Below are 20994 nucleotides of genomic sequence, written 5' to 3'. Positions count from 1 at the left end.
ACAAAAAAGGGGTTCATGTTTTGTTAAGATCCTAACTATAACCATTTGACGTCCGGCAGCTAGGATTTGTCCGCCGGTGAAAACTGATTGGGCACCTGTTTAACGAAGATATAACTTTAAAAATTCATTAGCACAATGAGCGGAGCAATTACATTACACAGTAAGGGCCTTGCCGATTCTTTTTTTTCTTTCTAACTTGATACTCGAACTGAGAACAAAATACAAGCCTGGAAGGCTGGGATAGCCTTCGCATAGGTCCGTCCCCACTTGCATGCTTAAAATCAATAGCACAATAAAACTCATGTACAGTAATAACCACACACACCACAATGACAGACAGAGTTTTAGATCAACAACCAGCCCCGGTCTAAGAACTCACTGATCAGTGGAAACTAAAACATTGTGCTCGTTGAGACGCCGTTGAAAATTGGCTAGACGAGTCTGTAATTGTAGTATACCAGCTGCTTTTTGTGTCAGAATGGTGTTCAATCTAGAGATGTAATCATCAAGTTGGTTCCCTGGTTGATCTGCTTCAACCAAAAGCTTCATTTCCTGCATGAGCAAAAAAATTAGACAATGTATTTACTCATGAGTAATTTGATTGGCAACAAGAAAACAGTGACCTAATCCTGATATCATGTACAGAATGAGAAGTAACGGAAAGTGAATAACGACGAAAAAATAGGTCAGGAAAAAACAGATGGTGGTGACTAACCTCCATGACAATATCCATTGTCTCCTCTACTTGTTTCCGATGAGCACCAACTAAATCTTCTTCTTCCTGAATCATTAAATACAAGCATTGTAAATGAGATACATAACGAAAATTTCTCTTTTTCACCTGCTTGGCTCAGCAGCCACAAAAAAAAAATTGGACTTAAATAATTATATTGGTGATGAAGGCTTGGATTGTGGTGTGTTTTGACGGCTTTGTAGCCCTCTTTTACAATCAAAGAAGACAAATTGTATCCAGTATGTCTATGACTCTTACCTGCAAGAGGGCGTTCAGATCGTCATCTGGATGTGAACTATTATTGTTGCCCTGTGTGTCCTTCCATTTTGTTTGGGCATCAACTACCCTCATCTTATCCTCCAAAGTTGAGGCTTGGTAACTCTCCAATTTCCCATTTTTCTTCCGTGGTGGTTTCTCTTGCTCGTAAAACTCCTCAGAGTAATCAAATTCCTCTCCAGTTGCACCACCTCTACCACCAGAAGCAGCAAAACCATCTTCTCTTCCACTAGGCACGCGTTCCATATTATAAGACATAGAAGTCTCTCTTTCGAATTGTTTAGACCATCCAAATCTGTTGGGCTCCTCAGTGAAATCAGTGGTGTTGCTCTCATAAGTGGAGGATACTGGTGGTAAAGCAGAGGACATGGACACGGTAGTCGACTCTCGGATGTTTAACGTTGCTAACAGAGGATCCCTCTTGGAGTTATTTCCCTTCGAGAGGCTCTTAACCCTGGTAAACAAACATCTATAAAGAACATAATAACAAAAGAAAAGTGAAGTTAAAAGGGAAAGGGACTTGTAGAGAAAAGTTAAAAGAAAATGAAATCACCTGTCAGCATATCTTAGCGTGTTAAGGGTATGTTCGCATGAACCTGAATTCGGGGAAATACAGGAAATCATAACAGTGCGTGAGTTGCCAACGAAGGAATCTCTGAGAACTTCAGTTAACTTGCTTCCTCTGAAAGGAATATGGCCTTGGTCATTATCAAGAGCCCTAATGCATTCCTTCAGTGCGAGTAAACTTTTATTTATTTCAGCGCCTTCCATTCTGCATTAAAAACCTAATTCAGCTAAGGGTGCCCAACAGGTTACCAAAATAAAATAATAAACTGTAGAACTGGGGATGCATGGTTTCAAACTGTAAGGATGTTTACAGGACAGCAAACCAATAGGACACACTGATCGCGATGAGAAAATAGACTAAAATTTACTATGCCCGTATCTAAGGTGCTATAGTTTAGAATCCTCCATACACTCTGCTTACCTAGGGAGTCCATCAGCTGAACTTTCCCTCTAAGTCATATGCAGGTTCCCATGTAAGGAAACTGGAGAGAGACAGAGAATGCAGATAGCAGACTACGTTACCTTGTTTGTTTGTCGTTATCAGTAGTATCAGCACCACGTTCACTTCCAGCAAGATCAATGAAAGAAAGCTTTCCGATGACCCTGGGAGGCTTTGTCTCACTGCCATCAGCTGACCTCTTGATAACAAGCTGAAGAATAGCATGTGAACGAGAGGACTCTTCATTAGCCCCAGTTGTGCCTGTACTTCTTGTGGAGTTTCCTTTCTCTATGAGCTCCCTGATTGTTTCCACATTTGACACTTTAAACTCTTGCAAACCTACAATGCAGACTTGTTGCTTTCCGTCCTCCCTCATGCAAAGTTTTCTGCATAGTCAGTACGTTGAGAAATAAGCATCTAGATCATCCAGTGGCACAAAATCAAAATAGTATAAGCTTAAAGATACGAACCTTCGCTCATTAAGGAGATCGTAAAGCTTCCCCCCATATATCTCAAAGAAACTCACATGCAACTGAAAACCTTGATTCCGGTAAGTATGGTGCATCAATCTCAATATATCCTGTGATGCTTTAAGGGGCAGTGGCTGCATCGTGAACGTCTTACCACTTCCTGAGGTTCAAATTGAGAATCAGATTAATTTTACTTCTTGCAACAAAAACTGAGATGATAGGCATTACCCGACAAACACTTCAAGAAAAAAATAAATAAAGCATGATCAGCAACAAGAGATATGCATGTTTATTTTTTGTGATGTGTGCATCAAATATTGTATTAATGACAAGGCAAAGTTCTCAGTAGCTGTATGGCCCATGAGAACCAAATGCAACAAGTTCATACCCAATGGAGAGTTAGTTGTCAAATGACCCAAATCGTTGTCACCGTCAATTTACATCTCTAGTGAGAAACAAAACCATGACAGGGGAGCTAATGGGTGATCATGTAAATACAGACCCAGGTTATTATGTCATAGAAAATTTCCTAATTTAAAGCATATCAGTATTTCAGGTACAAACAAACGGGTATATATAGGCATAAAAAATTCTAAGCTATCAAAATGAAAAAATTGGAACTCATTTAGTTCCTGAAAACGAGTTATTCTGATTACAGTCTAAGTTTCAAACATGTCAGACAACCTAAATGCTCAATTACATGCCTGTTTGCCCATATGCAAAGCAAGTTGCTTTGGTGCGTTGAAAGATTATTGGAACAATGTGCTCCACTGTCTCACGATACACCTGCAAGGACATAAACAAGAATAACAATCAGTAGAGACATGAGTAGTATATTGACGAAGCATATTCCACATATTCGGCGATACTCACCTCCTCATTTGAAACCTCCTCATCCAACACTGCGTCAAAAACAAACTCATGTTTCTCCATGTACTCAGTTAGGTCAACCTGTCAAATAAAAATAACTTGAATAAGAAAGAATAGAAAATTTATGAAATAATGCTTCGATCCTGAATAATACAGCCATTGACAAATATACTGTTCATATAGTTGTCAAAATTAAATAAATGGCAAAGATTTTTATTGGTGATTTGATCCACTGCAAAGCAAGTTTTGTGCAGGATCGGTGAAGCTAAAAGTAAGCATCCTTATAGAAAACCGTCAGCTACACAGAAGATCTCAAAGAAATCCTAGTTTACCCTTAAAATGTTTAATATGTATCTAACTGGCGTTGTCCTCACATGATATATCCCCATCTTTCTATGTGTACATATGTAACTACTATTAACATATTGTGAAGATACTTTAACTTCATTCCCTACAAAGGTTTATAGTTTTTTTTTGAAATTCCAACTGAGGCACGCAGGGTCCGATTCCATCTCAGAGGAGCTAGCACTTTCTCTCTCCAGGATGTACCTACTTCCAATTTGGCTACTGATGAACCTCATCGATTGGCTACTAATGAAGTCGGCAGTAAAGACACCAACAATAGTAGATTGCTTCCAAGGGGAATCCGGAAAACAGTAATACTTGTAGAAGTTTCAGTTTGGGATTCCAGTTAAAATAGAAGAATATCGCATTTCAATTTTTGTCCTCACATAGTTGCCAATGCATAAAGAGCAAATTTGATTAATTGATTATATGCAACAAAGAGATCCCAAAAAGAGACATCATCTGGCAGAAAAATGATCATTAAGTTTTATTTTTCCTTTCAATCAAATCAGTCTACATTTTAACCCATTGGCAATTCCCTTGATAACTAATACTTATATCGGTAACACACTGCACATTACCAGCAGGAAAACAAAATGTCTAGAAGTTTTTAAACTGATTAAGGATCAATGAAAAAAAATGGCAAAAACCATAACCCCCCAAGAAAATTGAGATATCGGCATAGTAACAGAATCTATAGAAGACTTATCAAGCAAAGCATTAAAAGACTCACCTTTAGTTTAGTCTCGTGAACTGTAAGATAATTGGAATTTGATTCAATTGTTATGATGTCCTCCTCTTTCTTGGCTATTTCTTTTTTATTGAGGGGTCTTTTCCGCACCTACAAGCAACCCACTATGTATTTGCATCAACAAAATCTCAGCAATTATGCAGTTACTTCCAACAGAATAAACAAATAAGAAACGAGTTACCTCGATGTACAAATACGAAAAAAATACAAATGAACATACCACTACTTTAATCTTTGCAACAGAACTGTTCTTCTCTTTCTCGACGGAAAAACTCTTCATAAGATTATTCTCGGGCGCGCCACGAGCTCTTGATGTTTGTTTGTTTCCTTGAATATAAGGCTCAGTGTCTTCATAGCTTCTGTCCCGTCCAGATTGATAAAAAGACGAACCATCATATTCCCCAGGACCCCGAACCTATCAATAAATCATCAACCAAATCGTTAATGAATGTTACACTAGAACTTCAACAACACACAAAAAAGATCGCATGCAAATTTCAAGCTAATACATTTTGTTCAATGGTCCAGTGTGAACCTATCTGTTCAAGGATAAGCGCATCATAATTTCATCTCAAAGCTGAGACTACCACCATGAAAACAATTAGAAAATAAGCAAACAAACATGAAATTCCCATTCCATGAGTTATTGACCAAATTTCGTATGCAGTTGAAACATGAATTTGCTTATTTGCTTGAAATAGTGTACCAGATCAACTGTCTACATTGCAATTGAATAGTGAATATCAGAATATCCAAACAATAAAATTCAAATTACCACTTCAATTCATGCAGAACAGACGAAATCAAACTTCTTGCATGAATTGAAATTAAATTAAAATGAAACTTTCAACAATCGAATTATCAGAAGACGAAGTTATACCTCAGGAAGTAACTCAGTATCAAAAGAATGTAGATCCAATATACCAGGACTAAGTTCAGTAGGAGACACATTTTCTTCTCCATTCTTTCTTTGACTCGACGATCGTGAATAAACTGGAGGCGTTGCAGGTTCTGTATAAAACTCATTTCCTCCACCATTTAAACTCCTCTGAACATTCCGATAACCCCTCGATCCCCCTCCTCCTCCTCCACCACCACCACCATAATAACCAAAATCCTGCTCCAAATAAAAACAATTTCAAAAATCAAACACATGGATCCAGAAAGAAAAGAAAAAAAAAACGAGCATTTATTCATGGGTTTCCTTTTTGAATGAATACCTGCATGGAAGGAACATCATTGAGAGAAGTCTGAAGCCATTTCCCATTAGGTATTGATGATGAAGTAGTCTCTAAGAAATTGTCAGAGTATTGTCTTTGATGATTAATTGATGTGGATGAACCAGATCTCTGCATTTGCTGTCTTCCTCCTACTACATTCATTTTTTAGGGTTCCCCTTTTTCTAACACAAACGTCTTTTTCTCTCTATCTAATTTCTTTTTGCAGGCCAAAAAAAAATGAAGAAACTTTCGAAATTTCCAGAATTTGATTTGAAAATTAGGGTTTCTCAAAGATATTTGAAGAAGAAGAAGAATCACTAAGAATTTCTCTCCCCCTCTCTCTCTGTGTACTGGTTTTGATTTTGATTTTTTTGAAGTGAACACGGATGAAGAAGTTTGGTGAGGATTTTTTAAAACATTAAAGGACTAAAAAGTCTTTTTCGTTCCTAGCAATTATATCCTTAATCTTCATGTTTTGTATTAAGTTGAGGACCTATTGTTGTTAAAGTTTGAGAATTGCTCCTTGTGATTTTTGTCTTACGTTTGATTTTTGAAATAATGTGGGGTTGTATAGAATTAGTTTGTTAGATTTGGGATTAAGAATGTAAATTTGAAGGTTTGAAATTTTGAAATAGAAAACCGGGATGAGGTAATTCTGCAGCTTATCAGACGTGGAAAGGTGTTAACTCGTTTTTTCACACTAAATTCTGTGGGGTCCGTATTTTTTACTGCTGCGGGATGGGCCCACCTAATGAAAGGTGTCCTTGGTTTACTCTTCCTTCTGAAACTAGTCACATGGTGGGGGGACAAGAAAACATTTTGATTGTTTTCAGACTCCACAGGTAACTAATCAGCTCTCCCGTGGTGAGTTTTGACAATGTACGAATATAAGACACCTCAAACGAAAACCGAGTGAATTAGTCGAATGCACGTTGTGCTATGGTTTCATATATTATTCTTGCACGCAATTGAGTACTCGTCTCACCTGTTTGTACCAATTGTTGTATATATATAATTGGAGGACGATTTCCTGTCCTTCGGTTGAAAGTTGAGTTAAAAGCTTGAATTCTAGAGTGTCTGGTGTCATATATTAGCGGGTGCCCTATTCTTTATTTTCCAGTGTGCGAGCCCTTATCATTCTCAGCGTCTTTCGTAGTAATGATTAGCCGTTAGTCATTTATAACAGTTGTTTTCTATCTCTGTTATTTTAGTTTGTTAGTCGTCTTACCTACATGTTTCTTGTTTAGTGATGGGTACGGAATGGATCTCGAGTCTATTTTATTGTTTATCATTCCTTGTAAGAAGAACAATTCAGTTTGCTAATAATAAATCATGAGGATGATTCTTTGAAACAGAATTATTATCTTCTTCTAAAATTGATGTTTTAATTGCCAAATTTAGTATAATTGGCATCAGAGTCGTCCTGATTTAAGGATGGGCGTTTCGACTGTGCGTGACTTATCTGAAACTTCAAATGAAAAGTTTTCTGCAATCAACGACAAATTGGCTAAACTCGATCAGCGTCTGGAGGCTAATTATGTTCAGATTGAAGAAAAATTTGCATTTAATGATCTTCAACTATCTCAGGCGAATATCTCAACTATCTGAGTTATTACTTCTTTCAGACATGAGGCTCTTTTGTTTTCCAACAATGGTGACCAAGTTGGAGCTTCTGGATCTAATGGTCCTTCAAGGGAGACGGGTGAGATTCATTTTGGATCCTTAATTTCTCACTGAGAGAGTCATCAATTCAATCATTTTCCAAAGCTCGATTTCCCTCACTTTGATGGAGAGAATCTTAGAGGCTGGATCCAGAAATGCGAAAAGTATTTTCAGATTCACAAAATAGACGAATATCATAAAGTAAGTATTGCTTCCATTCACTTACATGGTCGTGCCGATAAGTGGTTTTAAAACTTTCAAGTGTGTATAGTTAGTATCTCTTGGAATGACCTAGCTGAAGGTATTTGTGCTCGATTTGAAAGTCCTCTAAATGATAATTATGTTGGCGATTTTAACTAGCTATTTCAGGTTACTTTTATAGAAGATTACTTTGGACAATTTGAAACTCTTAAGGAACTCATGTTGAGTACGAATCAGTACTTTACTGAAGAGTATTTTATATTCGATTTTATTAGTGGTCTCAAAGAAGAAATTCGTTGTTTTGTTCTAAAGTTTCATCCCTTATCTCCGAAGAACAAAAATGTTTATTACGGAATAGGGGTACTAAACCATTTTCTAAATCTTTCACAAATTCTTTTACCACCAGTAGACCATTCTCCACCTCCAATTTTCCTCCTAAACTCATTCTAACTGCTCCTACTGCTCCAAAATCACCATAACTCACTTCAAAACCCTTTCGGGCTACTATTACTAGCCCACCCATCTGTCTCATTAAAATATTGACCCAAAAACAAATGCAAGCTAGGAGAGCTAAAAGCTTGTGTTACAATTGTGATAAACCTAACAAACGAGGTCATTGATGTAAGCAGCGACAATTGTTCATGCTTAGTGTTGAAGCTCCTGAGGTGGAAAGTGATACAGTGGAGGAGGATGTATTTGAAGAAGCAGTGGACTCTCATGTGGAATCTGACATGGGCATTTCTTTACATGCTCTCACTAGAAACGTTTCTGGTTATACCATCTGGATTCCAGGTATTCAGAAGACTAAAATCTCTATTCTCATTGATACAGGGAGTACACATGGTTTTATTGACTTTGCATTGGCCAAAAAGTTACATTGTGATATTGGTCACTTGTTGGTCACTATGGCTAATGGGGAGAGGACTGTCAGTACTGGTGTTTGTAATCAATTGCAATGGTCCGTACAAGACTATCACTTCAGTGGAGATTTAAGGCTTCTTCCTTTAGGTGGCTGCGACATTGTTTTGGAAGCTGATTGGTTGAGAGGATTGGGAGAGGTGATGTTCAATTTTTCCAAACTCAGCATTTCGTTCAAACATCAAGGTGAGACCATAACTTTAACTGGAGAAAAAAAAATCTTCTCTTATGATGATGAGTAGTCAAGATATCAAATACTTTTTCAAAAAAAAACACTCGTGGGATTGGTCATTTGTTCTATGTCTCATCATCAACATCCCCTACACCTACTCCTCTTGAAATCTCTCAATTGTTACAATCTTATGAGGATATTTTTTCGGGAACCAACTGATTTACGACCCACAAGATCCTTGGATCACACCATTCCACTTAAACCAAATTTTGTTCCTACTAATAAAATAGCCTATAAATGCCCTTACCTCCAAAAGTTTGTGGTGGAATAATTAGTTGGAATAATCATTTGATCTATAAGTGTTAGATGAATGTGGTTAATACAAAAGTGTTCATATGGCTAATTTCGGTTAACTATTAATTTTTGAGCCAACTCAATATACACGTTTAGGTAAAGTTACCCATATCTAAATGAAGGTATATTTCATTTGTGTGTAACAAGATAAGACCATCTAACGGTGGAGAGATATTGCTTCGATTTTAAGCAAAATTAGCTTGAATCTTAAATCAGGATTTCATCTAACGGTGAATATTGATTGCTTTGTTTCAAAGCTATCAAACCCTGATTTGAAGACTATATAAGGGAGAACTCTAGCAACTAGGAAACCTAATCCCCACACCATATGTGTTAATCAACTAATTTCATACTAGAGTTGATTCTCCTTTAACCTAGGTTTTTCTTAAAACCATTATAGGCTAACGAATTAAAGACTTCATTGGAATTCTGAAGCCAGACCCAACTATTTTCTCTGTAGTTACGTGTTCTCATCTTACTTGTTCTATCGTATTGAGTACTATCTTCTCTAAGATTGGCTTCAGATTTATCTCTGATATGTAAGATATAAAAAGTAATCACAAAGCTCTTCGTCTCATTCTTTGTGATTCCACAATAACTTGCTCTCCTACCATATAGTTAAGTTATTGTGAGGTGGTTGATATTTTTAGGCTGTTCTTCCGGAATATAAGACCGGATTATCAATGGTTCATGTTCACCTTGATTTATCAAAAGACGGAACAAAAAATTCATAGGTATTCCCGTGGGAGACAGATTTATCTATCAGAATAGAGTTTTCTTTGGGAGACAGATTTGTTTATAAAGTCTTCGACCTTGGGTCGTAGCAACTCTTAGTTGTGGGTGAGATCAGCTAAGGGAATCAAGTGCGGAGAGTCCTGTTGGGATTCAGAGGCGTAAGGAACGCGACTGTACCTTAATCGGTGTAAGACTTGGTTAGGTCTCAACTACATTCCAGTCCGAAGTTAACTTGTAGTAGGCTAGTGTCTGTAGCGGCTTAATACAATGTGGTGTTCAAATATGGACTAGGTCTCGGGGGTATTCTGCATTTGCGGTTTCCTCGTTAACAAAATTTCTGGTGTCTGTGTTATTTCTTTTCCGCATTATATTTGTTTATATAATTGAAATATTACAGGTTGTGCATAGTTTAATCAATTTGTAAATCCGACCTTTGGTTGTTGATTGACACTTGAACATTGGTCTTTGTTACCATTCAAATTACTTATCATATCAATCAGGCTCAATGATTTCTATCTGTTCGATTGTATTGAGAAATTGAGATATAACTCTTTGATGTTTTTCCTTGATTGTGTCTGACTGTCTAGTTGATTGTCTTGGAATTAGATTAGATTTAGTCCATACAGATTTCCGAACGAAATATTGGGTGTGGTTGTTAGACCCCCGCTTTTTAAGTCAACTACTGTACTAAGTTCTTGCTTAATCATATTTTTCCTATACCCTGTGACATGCAGAGGAAGAGTACACAAATTTACTTTTGGATAATTTTTAACTGTAATGGTTTTGAGACTTGTCATGTCGTATTTTTGAAGGATTTGGAAGTTGGTGATTTGTTAATCTAAGAAACTTTCATCAAGGAATATGATACTTTTAGCTAATGTTACAAATATTGAATCATGTAAACGATATTCTTTTTCTTTCTTTTAAAGAAAAAATTCATTGAAATTAACCGAAGATAATATTAGGTTTCCTTTTAATGGGAGTTTTTAACCGACTAATAAGCATGCTACTCCATATCTCCTTGTTACTTCTTTGTCCAGCATCTTTAGTTAGTATGTCTATTATATTATTCTATTCTCTAGGTACATGAGTGCATTTTCAAAAGCTATTTTTTTAACATACGCTTATAATCCACAATAACATTATTATTTTTCCATTTGACAATTCCTGCTCTATCATTGAAAGTCTTCTCTACATTTAAGCAATCATCTCCAAAGTGTATATGCTGCACTCCAGCTTGTCCAACCCATCTCACTGCCTTTAGAGGTGCATTGTCCTCTGCCTGCTCCTCACCATGTAGTACCATGGGTATACAAATCACTCCTCCACACTCACATGCATCAAAGAATATAACTAGTCCATAACCCATTTTTATTTTCTTTAAGATAAGAGCCATAAAAGTTTATTTTAGTATAATTCCTTTCAAGAAATTGTCATTGAAGATTACTTCTTGTTTGGGGATAGATTTGAGCAATACTAGTACGGTGATTAACAGCATTAGCCTAGTTAGCTAGTCTTGTTGATTTCTTGTTACAAAACCCTCCACCTACAATTGGATATTTTCAAATACCACAACACATCTTAATTCCAAATATGCCATATCACAAATCCTGCATAAGTGATTAGCTCAGATTTATCCACACAGGTACTACTATTGGTACCAAACCAGGATGAAATCCATTCCTTAAGATCCCTCTCACTATTCATTCTTGGAATATGATTATCAACTGCAAACCAAAGATCTTTAGTCACCTAACAATCTAACAACATATGATTTGAGAACTCGGGATGAAAATTAAAGACATCCTCAATATTTTGGATATATCAAGATATTTTACTTCTCAAAGGTAAAAAATCGTGAATATACTTTCACATGAAGTACTTAACCTTATGCGGAAGACTAGCATTCCAAAAGACTTCCAGGGAAAATTAATTTGTTCATGCCCATAAATGTCATCTATAATCATTCTGTAAGAATATTTAACAGAAAATATACCATTCTGAGATGGTTTCCACCTGAATATATCAGTACCTCTAGATGGAATTCTAATAACCCAAATATCTCTTATAGTTTCACTTTAAAAAAAAAAACATTCAAGACATCAACGTTTCTATTTCAAACATTCTGTCTATTAACTGATTAACAGTCAACATGCATATTTGTTAAAACAAAATTAGGACTCTACAAATTATTTATTTTTGGAACCCAATTCCTTCCAAATACATTTGTTCCTTCCATCACCTACCTTCGAATAATAATTTTTGTTAACTATTTCTAGGCCCCTACAAATTCTTTTCAATCCCAAGACCCTAACTTGTCATGTACACAATGTTGAAGGTTATTTTCAGGAAAACAAATTGTGTCTGAGAATAGTGGCCCATAGAGAATCTGATTCAGTGATTACTCTTTAAGCTAACATAATGACCACAACAATATTAAGGTGTATTTTAATATTCAATCCACCAAAGGAAATTGGTTTAGTTACATTATCCCAACTCCTAAAATAGAGTCCTCTACCACCTTATTTCTTATTCAACTAGAACTTTCTTTGGATAACATCTAGTCTATCTATCATCTTCTTAGGCATTGGGAATACACCTAGATGGTGACTAGCTAAAGATCCAAGAACATACTGGGTTAAAATAGTCCCACAAGGATGATTTAGATATTTACTCATCCATATAACAAGTTTGTTTCCAAAACTTCAACAAGGTGGTTAAAAGTTTCAATTTTATTTCTTTGTATAAATAAATAAACACCCAAATACTTATCTTGCAGACCTAATCTCCATATGAAGTATATCGACTAATTGAGCTTTATCTCTAGTGTTAATTTTGGGACAAAATGTTAAACCGGATTTATCAAAATTTATAGCATCACTTGAATAATTACTAACTGTTGAAGCATATTATTCAAAATCTCAGCACATCTCACATAAGCCCTAGTCAATACCAATTTTATGAGAATCGGACCGGACATTAAATCGGTAAAGTCACTGGGCCAGGATAAACTAGTTTAACTAGTGGTTCACTGAGTCCATATAGTATGTACGAGAAAAAATTTAACTAACTGTAGAATATGGACCTGGAAAATTAGTCAAGCTTGGAAAAACAACTTTGACTCTTAGAGATCCAATTTACATTAGGGACTTTTTAATTACCAAACAAACATTGTCTTTCTCTCTAACCTAGTATTCTCTTTTCCTCCTCTATCTCACGATTGTAATCAACCACGAATCCACATCTTAATTAACCAGTGATATCGCCTCCTTTATTTTACGATTAACACCCACTACCACTCCATCTCCATCAAAACTAACCATACCTTAATTAGAGTCGGAGATTGAATGTTATAAAGATTTTCTCGATCTATAAGACTGTAATCTCAAGGTATCTCATTATGAGTTTTGTGTAGTTTTGACCTTACCGGTGATTTTCCAAATTGGTCTTCTTATTTGTTTTTCATCTGATACATTCTGTTATAATCTCTTCAATTAAAGTGAGGAGAAAAGGGGTTTCGTAATTGCAAATAAAGAAGACTTGAGAAAGGGGAAAAAAAAATAAAAATAACATTCATCTTCATATGAAGCTTCCGGTGTTTGACGGATTTTAATGGAAGGAATTCAGATACAATGTTTAGATACTTCAAAATGTCATGTACCGATTATTCTTCGTTCTTTTTTTTAATTAATATATGTCTGGGTCAAACCAGTTTAGACCGGACTGGATCTCACGGGTTACTGGTCCAACCGACTGGTTCACTGGTTTTTTTAACATGTTAGTGGGTCACAGTTGAACCAGACGTTTTTCTTGCTGGTTCACCGGTCCGGTTCTTAAAACACTGGTCACTACCAAGCATTCGTCTGCAAAAAAAAACAAAAAAAAATGACTCATGGAAGGACAAGTTTTGTAACTTTGATCCCTGTATCACCTTTTAACTCAGCATAAGCAAAAGTCTAGAAGAAACGTCTATAAATATATTAAAGAGATGGGAGTATTCCTTCCAATTCTTTCTCTGACACTAACATCACGTTTGGATACTCATTGAGTAGCAACTTTTTTTTTTTAAGTTGAAAGTATGTTTGGGTATGTTATTTGATATCAACTTTTGTAAGTAGAAAAATTACTTTTTTTTAGCAAAAAGAATGGGCTTCTGACTTCTCTCAGAAGCTGCTTATACTACTTCTCATTGTAATTGTAACCTATTTTATGTTTTTCTTTCCGTCATAAACATTTTCCTTTTGTATCTTTCCAAAGCTGAAAATAAGGATAGTTGTGATTAGGGGGACACAGAGGAGTTTGACACCATTAAAAGCTTAGATGATGATCATAAAATTAGGATTTGATTAAGATGATCATAAAAAATTTGATAAAATTTCTATCCTTAGGGATTTTGTAAAGGTTGCTCCTTATTATCATACTGAAATCTTATATATCTTTGATTTTTTTTCATGGATGTTGCTTTGGTTTATGCACACCTGATTACCATAAAATTATAGTTAGTTGTTAATGCATGTCATCCTCCGCATCCTTTTTATTTTTTCTTGTTAGTAGATATAAATTAAAATTTAAAAGAAATTTCGATGTTTTTTTTTTGAACTACACATCTCTGAAAATTAAATAGACTAAGATTAGATTGGGATATAACCTATATTCATAATTGAAATCAGTTTGCGGTTAAATTGAAATTTTTATATATTGAAGAAGCCAATTAGTCTCAAGAACATAAGTTACATTTCATAGATTCTTACTGAGACGGGATCCGCATGAGCATGTGCTTGCATTGTTGTATGCATATGTGAAAATTTTGTATAAAAAGTGTTAGAGCATTGCTCGGTCGAACTCACAAGTGTTGCTATCTCAATCTTGTTGTCAAAACTATATCTTGATTCCTAATCTACAATTAGTTAAGTCTCGGATTAGGATAAAAGTGTAATTGAGAAAAGAACATCATGGCAGTCATCAGTACATATTATCGTTTAAAGGCAGAGATCAACCGCAGCTTTTAGAGAACTTCTTCAACAAAAGGTAAGTGAAGACTGAACCACCTAATTCTCAAGTTATTAATATTTCTATCTATGAGACATTGTCGGATAACTAATTAGACTATCGTAATCATATCAAGAATTTCGAGTCAAGTTTATCTTGGTAAATAGTTCTCGAAATATATATGACTAAGCTTAATGAACATTTGTTCATACTTGATGAATTTCGGTTAAGGACAATTTATTGATCGTAATTTAAATTATGATTCAAGATTATCATTCAAAAATATCCTGAAATAGTGATATGTCTTATTGATGTTATTTGGGAATGTTTCGAATTGATCTAGAGAGAAATATAGAAGTACTGAAAACCTGGATACAAGACAGTATGCGTACCAGTTTCACAAACTGGGAAAACTGTTATAGGTCCGGAGCCATAGTACATGTACCCAGTACACGTACCGGCGTAGCTATAGTTCGACAAAGACTTAGTGGTACGCATACCCGATATCCATACCACAAAAGTTCCGTGAACCTGGAATGGTACGCATACCTAGTATGCATACTGAAAACGAACTATTGGTTCTAAAACCGGTGTGGTATCCATACCCGATCGCAAACCGAAAAAGTTATGTATGTTCTGGTACTTATATTTGTCTTAAGGGTACATGTACCATGACAAATATAGTCACAAATAAGGTTGAAGTACACGTACTTACCCTGTCGAATATTTTCAGATGCACATAAAATTATTTCTGTGAGATAGTTAGCATTCGAATAAATATCTAATAACACTATATAGACATGATTGATCACATTGTAACCTATAGTTGTAACTCAAACTTAAAAGTCTTAAGTGTTTATGAAAATAATTAAGCTTATAGTTCAATCGGCTAGTTTCGGCTAACCGTTTATGAACAATATCTTTGTACACGGTTCCGTTACAGTTCATTCTAACCAGAGTGTATATCTTGATATGTCAATCACATTTCAAAGATTCATCTGACAGTGGATATTGTTTGCTTGGTTCCAAAGCTATCTTAGATTAAACTTATGCTCTGAAAGTCTATAAAAGTAACACTACACCAAATTCAGGGATTAGCAACTCGAAGTCGCAACAGCTTATCCCCTGTTGCGAATTTTCAGTTGCGAATTTCAGTTGCAAAAAATTCGCAACAGATATGAACAGTTACGAAACTCGCAACTGTTTTTTCAGTTGCGATTCGCAACAGAATGGAGTTGTACGTGTGCGACTCGTGTGTGTGTTGCCTACACTTTCAATCTGACTCGGTTCGGCCCATTCAGATTCTTGGAGTTAGCTTCAAAACTGACTAGGGCTTTATCATTATCGAGACCACTTCTTATCTTCTCTACCTCTCATTCTGTTTTTCTCTTCCTCTCTGGTTTTCTTCTTCTCTTCCTCACTCTCTATGATTCGGGCAAAATTTTTTTCCGATCATAATAAGTCACAACTAATAAGTCGCTTGTGAATCAGTATTAGGTTTTGCTTCCTCTTCTTCTTCAAACAGATCCATCACATATGAAATTCCTAGACCTATAGTTTTGAGATTTCTCTTATTCGAATCAATATGAAGAATTCAGGTTCTTAAAAAGATTTATATATTTTGCGAGGCTAGTTTCTATAATGGAAAGACTTACATATGGGTTTTATTCAATTTCTGTTTTGATTCTTAGATTTGGGTTCTAGGGTTTCTGATAATGAATAAATTGATTTTTTTTTTCCAGTCTGGTGTTGAAAAGGGTCTTGAATGAACCGCTTCAACCACTTCAAGACACAAAATTGGGATCCAAAATGTAGGGTTTGGGCAAGCAAAAACTAAAAAACATTAATATATTGCAATATATTAGGGTTGTTTGATGTTACTTAATATATTGCAATTCCATGATTGATTTCTAGTTGGAAAAGATTTTTCCTTTTTGGTTCTGTTTGCTCAAACCCTAGATTATTGTTTGTTCTCAATCTTTCGTTTTCTCCCTTTTGAATTCATGTTCTAGAGTTGTGTTGATTTTAAGATGATTGTAAGGAAAATTTTTAAGGATTTTAATAAGCCAATATTGCTTCCTAAAGATTTAAGAACAATTATTGATGTTTGGCAATCACCTGTGAGCATCGATCTATTTCTTGCATAGTGAATCTAAGGTCTGATTACCTTATATTTATTTTTGCATTTGGTTTGGTACTTGGTAGGTATCCCCTAACATGAAACTGTTTTGGATGTTTCAGCAAATGCAGGTGTAGTGATGCGGGATCCTGGACTAAGTTCAGAGCTGAAGTCAGCATGTAATTCTCACTAATGAAACTCGTAGGTGAGTACATATTCTATTGTTTATGTTCGTATAGATTATTTTCTCACTTTTGAACTCATGTTCTATAGTTGTGTTTATTTTAGAATGATTGTAAGGAAAACATTTAATGGTTTTCTTGAGCGGTTTTGCTGAGGCGGCATCAAGTGATGTTACTAAACCAGAATTGCTGCCTAAAGATTTCAGAACAATTATTGATGTTGTTGGTTTTCTTTCAGCTGGCCAGGTATGCAATTTGTAAAGTATAATATAGTTTTTGATTACATGAAGAAAGTGGGGTTTGATTCTTAAGTTGGATTCTTTGCAGGAAAAATTTCTTGCTTAAGCAAGGTCAGTCATTGTCCAATCATGAGAGCAAGGAGAAAGTTATTGTTGAACAACCATGCTTCGTTTCAGCATTTGTCTTGATTGTTGAAATAAAATAGGAAATTTATGTTCATAATTTTAGATTATCATAGGTTAGTTTCATATGTAGCTTATGGTAAGTCGTACAATTATGATTTTTAACTTAAGAATGAATAGGCAACAAATTGATACATTTTTTAACTTGATGTGTTCATTTTATGATGAATGTTGTTTGCTTACTCAGAAGTGGTGTTTGTGGTAGGGGGTAAATCTACATGAGTTTATCTTCAGCTGGCTGGTTGTCATTTGTAGGTTAGTTATTTTTACTAGATTGAGCTAACTGCATATTACGTCACTTTAAGTAATTCTTGGTGGCCTAATGATGATTACGTCTTGGCTGTAGTTGGATAGCAAGCACGAAGATGCTTTATCTTATGAATTTGGGGAGTTTTTAATGGGTGATATTCCCATGTTTATGTTTTGGTTGTAGTTGGATAGCAAGCATAACCATTTTAACCCGTTATATTAATAGTTTGAGTTGCAATCTGAAGTATTAACTGTTTTTGTTGTGAAGGAAGAGATGGACGTACAAGTAAACCAAGTTGGTAAGAAATTTCAGCAAGGGGACTATGAAGACTACTTAGTTGCCCGGAATATAAGTTGAGTTTTCTATGTCTTGGGATGTACAAGTACGCATCACTCTTTGAAATTTTATCTAGATGTTTTATGTCTACTAATCTTCTTTGATGAAATGTGTTCAGGAATACCGGGACTGCCATCCCTGCTGGTAATGGAAGCCCCAATAACTATACAAATTAACATGTAAAGTTCTTTATAGATGTTATTAGTTAAATAATAATCACGATTCATGAACTAGGTCTTTTGAAATGTATTCTAAGTTATAATTTGTCTGACCTTCTTTTTTCATATTACGATTTGATTTTGCTGGTGACTACTTGTGTGATACATCTACTTTTTATTTGAGGATGAGCTTTTGTGTTAGATTTCATACCTCATCACTAACATTGAAGCAGCAGGGGTGGTGGTGGTGCTTGATGTTGTTCTTTTCACGGAGTGTTGTATAATTTGCTTTTTTAATAAAAGGTTTTGTTGCATCTCATTGTTCACAGGCATACGGGTGGGAGCTGATGAAGTCGTGGTCGCAGTTAAAGGCGACGACTCTCTTCACAAGAGCTGCTGGTATGCTTTAACAATTCTGTGTTGCTTTTCATTTTTCTGCTCTAACTTCTTATATCTAGATTTGCTTCTTACATTGATTAACATCTTTAAGCAATTATGTCTCGTAATTTCATGGCTTTTAACAGTGTAAAATAAATTTGCTTTTCCTGACTTATTGCGAAGTTTGAGTATTTGCAAGTGTAAGTGAAACTAGGTTTGCTTTTGTAAAAGATGGTCATCCTCTCTATACCAAAATCAATTGCTCATAAACTACTTTGTTGTACTTGCTGTGGTAGATGCTTTTCTCATAAATATGATTTTCTTAATGTACCGTATCTTGTACTAATATTTCTTTTTTTTTCTTTTTCCTTTTTTTTTGTGTTTCAGCCCTGTAAAGATCGATCCCGGTCTGCTTGACGTGAAGCATTTTACTTATGTTGAACAGGATAAACCTATGGTAACTCATGTTACATCCAAAAAAAATTCTAGAGTTAAATGAATTATTCTCATCCCATTTGTTTTCCATTACCATTGATTAATATCAGACTTCTGATTGTCCAAGTTTGTTTGTAGATGAAGGAAGTTCTTCGCGATTGTTATTTTTCAGACTTAGGTAATCTCAGATCTATGTTATGTCCTTTATTCCACCGTTACCTTTTATAACAACTCATCTTATAATCATTTAGTACTCAGTAGTTTTCAACTTCGTTGCACGATATGTATGAGCCTGTGAGTCTGCGTTTTCACACAAAGTCTGTGTTTGTTGAGCTTCTAATGATTACATCAGTCTTAACAATCATTTGAGTAGACCTAGTCTTATTTACAAGGCCTTTGTTTGATGCATTTACTATCTTGTCTCATTGTAGGTTTTCTGCGAACCACGACAGACGTGAAGCATGATTATGCCCAATTGCAAACCACCATACCTAATTGAAGAGATCTCTTGTAAGATTTTCATTTTTCATAACGAAATATGTAAGATATGATTCTTTTTTCAACACTTTGTATGAATTCATTGGGTGTAATACTATGTTTAAACTGAAGTAAAAGAACTAGAATATTATGCCTGTTTGGTTTTCAGAATGCAGGGAACCCAAATTTTAACAGGGGTAACCTGATTTTGTTATAGGGAACTCTAATTTTGACCTGGTTTTGGCTGGTCAAATCCTGGTTTTGACTCTATTTTTTTGATGTTGAAAAAATTCGCAACTGCGTTTAGCTATTGCTACTTTCCAGTTTCACAACTATTATGAACTGTTGCGACCTTCTAATTTCGCAACTGTCTGAAACAATTGCGGACTTTTAACGTTGCAACAGTTTGAAACTGTTCGACCAAAAATTGGCAACGACACGCTAGCCGTTGCGAAATATTGCAACATCGACTTTCGCCACAGAGAGGAACTGTTGCGACCTCTCTTTGCAACTGAAACTCGCCATTGCTAATCACTAAAAATAGTATAGTGTAACCATATGCTTTGAAAGTCTATAAAAATGGAACCTCAAACAACTGGGATTTTCGAATCCCGACACTATCTTTGTGTGTCCTAGTTGTAAACTAGAGTCGTCCTCTTCCTAAAACCCTTTTAGGGTTTAGCGACTAAAAAGACTTCGTAGGGATTCGTGAAGCCAGGTTCATCTATCTTTTATCTTGATAGTTCGAATCTCCTGATTTTGTTTGATTGTTGAGCTTGCTCCATCAATCAATCAAGATAGAAATCACAAAGTTCTTTTCGTCTCAGACTTTGTTGATTCCACAAGTTTAATACTTGTGAGGTGAATAATAATCTAGGTTGTTCTTCGGGAAGCATAAGTCCAGATTTTGAGGTTAGCTAGACTTTGTCTATTGCCATTGATTTTCAGTCTCACCTTGATCTACAATCAAAAAGGAAATCACACATATATGCTTATCTGTGGGAGGCAGATTGCTTTAAAGTCTTCAATTAATTTGAAGCAACTCTTAGGCTCTAAAGGATGTCAGCTAAGGGAATCAATTTCGCGAAGTCCTGTTGGGATTCAAGAGGCGTAAGGATCGCGACTGTAACTGAATTGTTGTGGGGGTTTAATTCGGTCTCAACTACAATCCAATGCGAAGTTAATTGGTAGTAGGCTAGTGTCTGTAGCGGCTTAATACAGTTTGGTGTTCAATTTGGACTAGGTTCCAGGGTTTTTCTGCATTTGTGGTTTCCTCGTTAACAAAATTTCTAGTGTCTGTGTTATTTCTTTTTTCGCATTATATTGTTTATCTTTATAATTGAAATATCACAGGTTGCATGTTAATCAATCAAAGTAGATACATCCATCCTTGTTTGTTGGATACAACTTGATTGATTCTTGGATATTGATACATGAAATCGTCCAAGTACTCTCACACGCAAATCAGGTTCACAGACTTGTCTCTGTTTAACTTTCTGATTGTGAGAGAAAGGGATATAACTCTAAAATATTAT

General features: G+C 35.5%; 2 protein-coding genes and 1 long non-coding RNA gene across 4 annotated transcripts; 2 read left to right on the top strand and 1 right to left on the bottom strand.

Annotated features, from left to right (window-relative positions):
* Window positions 1–98: 98 nt before the first annotated feature.
* Window positions 99–6063, bottom strand: LOC113303773 (kinesin-like protein KIN-13B). Of its 2 annotated transcripts, none has more exons than XM_026552855.1 (12): window positions 5672–6063; window positions 5332–5568; window positions 4672–4866; window positions 4434–4541; window positions 3359–3436; window positions 3190–3271; window positions 2486–2645; window positions 2099–2401; window positions 1563–1781; window positions 992–1478; window positions 716–781; window positions 99–552 (listed from the first exon to the last, which is right to left on the bottom strand). In XM_026552855.1, the coding sequence occupies exons 1-12, from the start codon at window positions 5831–5833 to the stop codon at window positions 376–378; spliced, it is 2274 nt and encodes a 757-aa protein (XP_026408640.1). In that variant the 5' UTR covers window positions 5834–6063; the 3' UTR covers window positions 99–375. The 2 variants fall into 2 exon arrangements, with proteins under 2 accessions (XP_026408640.1, XP_026408641.1); XM_026552856.1 differs by having other exon boundaries at window positions 992–1463; window positions 5672–6062.
* Window positions 6064–16087: 10024 nt separating this feature from the next.
* LOC113301437 lies at window positions 16088–17781 on the top strand. The gene is made up of 4 exons (XR_003336317.1): window positions 16088–16300; window positions 16944–17026; window positions 17110–17249; window positions 17331–17781. It is a non-coding gene; the product is annotated as an uncharacterized LOC113301437 (long non-coding RNA).
* Window positions 17782–17822: 41 nt separating this feature from the next.
* Window positions 17823–19636, top strand: LOC113306337. The gene is made up of 7 exons (XM_026555285.1): window positions 17823–17826; window positions 17943–17973; window positions 18130–18155; window positions 18499–18568; window positions 18935–19037; window positions 19121–19160; window positions 19414–19636. The coding sequence occupies exons 1-7, from the start codon at window positions 17823–17825 to the stop codon at window positions 19479–19481; spliced, it is 342 nt and encodes a 113-aa protein (XP_026411070.1). The 3' UTR covers window positions 19482–19636.
* Window positions 19637–20994: the final 1358 nt, after the last annotated feature.

This window comes from Papaver somniferum, chromosome 8 (assembly GCF_003573695.1).
Source record: "Papaver somniferum cultivar HN1 chromosome 8, ASM357369v1, whole genome shotgun sequence".
In the NCBI taxonomy this organism is placed as follows: Eukaryota; Viridiplantae; Streptophyta; class Magnoliopsida; order Ranunculales; family Papaveraceae; genus Papaver; species Papaver somniferum.
The sequence above is the reverse complement of the archived record's forward strand: the minus strand, read 5'-3'. Positions and strand labels throughout refer to the sequence as shown.

What these genes read in the sequence shown, in the direction of transcription:
- LOC113303773 (XM_026552855.1), bottom strand. Translation starts at nt 5,833, where the DNA reads ATGAATGTAGTAGGAGGAAGACAGCAAATGCAGAGATCTGGTTCATCC. An exon ending in CTTTGCATATGGGCAAACAG is followed by an intron (nt 2,646 to 3,189) that starts GCATGTAATTGA and finishes TTTGAACCTCAG; the next exon opens with GAAGTGGTAAGACGTTCACG. An exon ending in CAATGGATATTGTCATGGAG is followed by an intron (nt 553 to 715) that starts GTTAGTCACCAC and finishes TTGCTCATGCAG; the next exon opens with GAAATGAAGCTTTTGGTTGA.
- LOC113306337 (XM_026555285.1), top strand. An exon ending in CGTACAAGTAAACCAAGTTG is followed by an intron (nt 17,974 to 18,129) that starts GTAAGAAATTTC and finishes AAATGTGTTCAG; the next exon opens with GAATACCGGGACTGCCATCC. An exon ending in CATCCAAAAAAAATTCTAGA is followed by an intron (nt 19,038 to 19,120) that starts GTTAAATGAATT and finishes GTTTGTTTGTAG; the next exon opens with ATGAAGGAAGTTCTTCGCGA.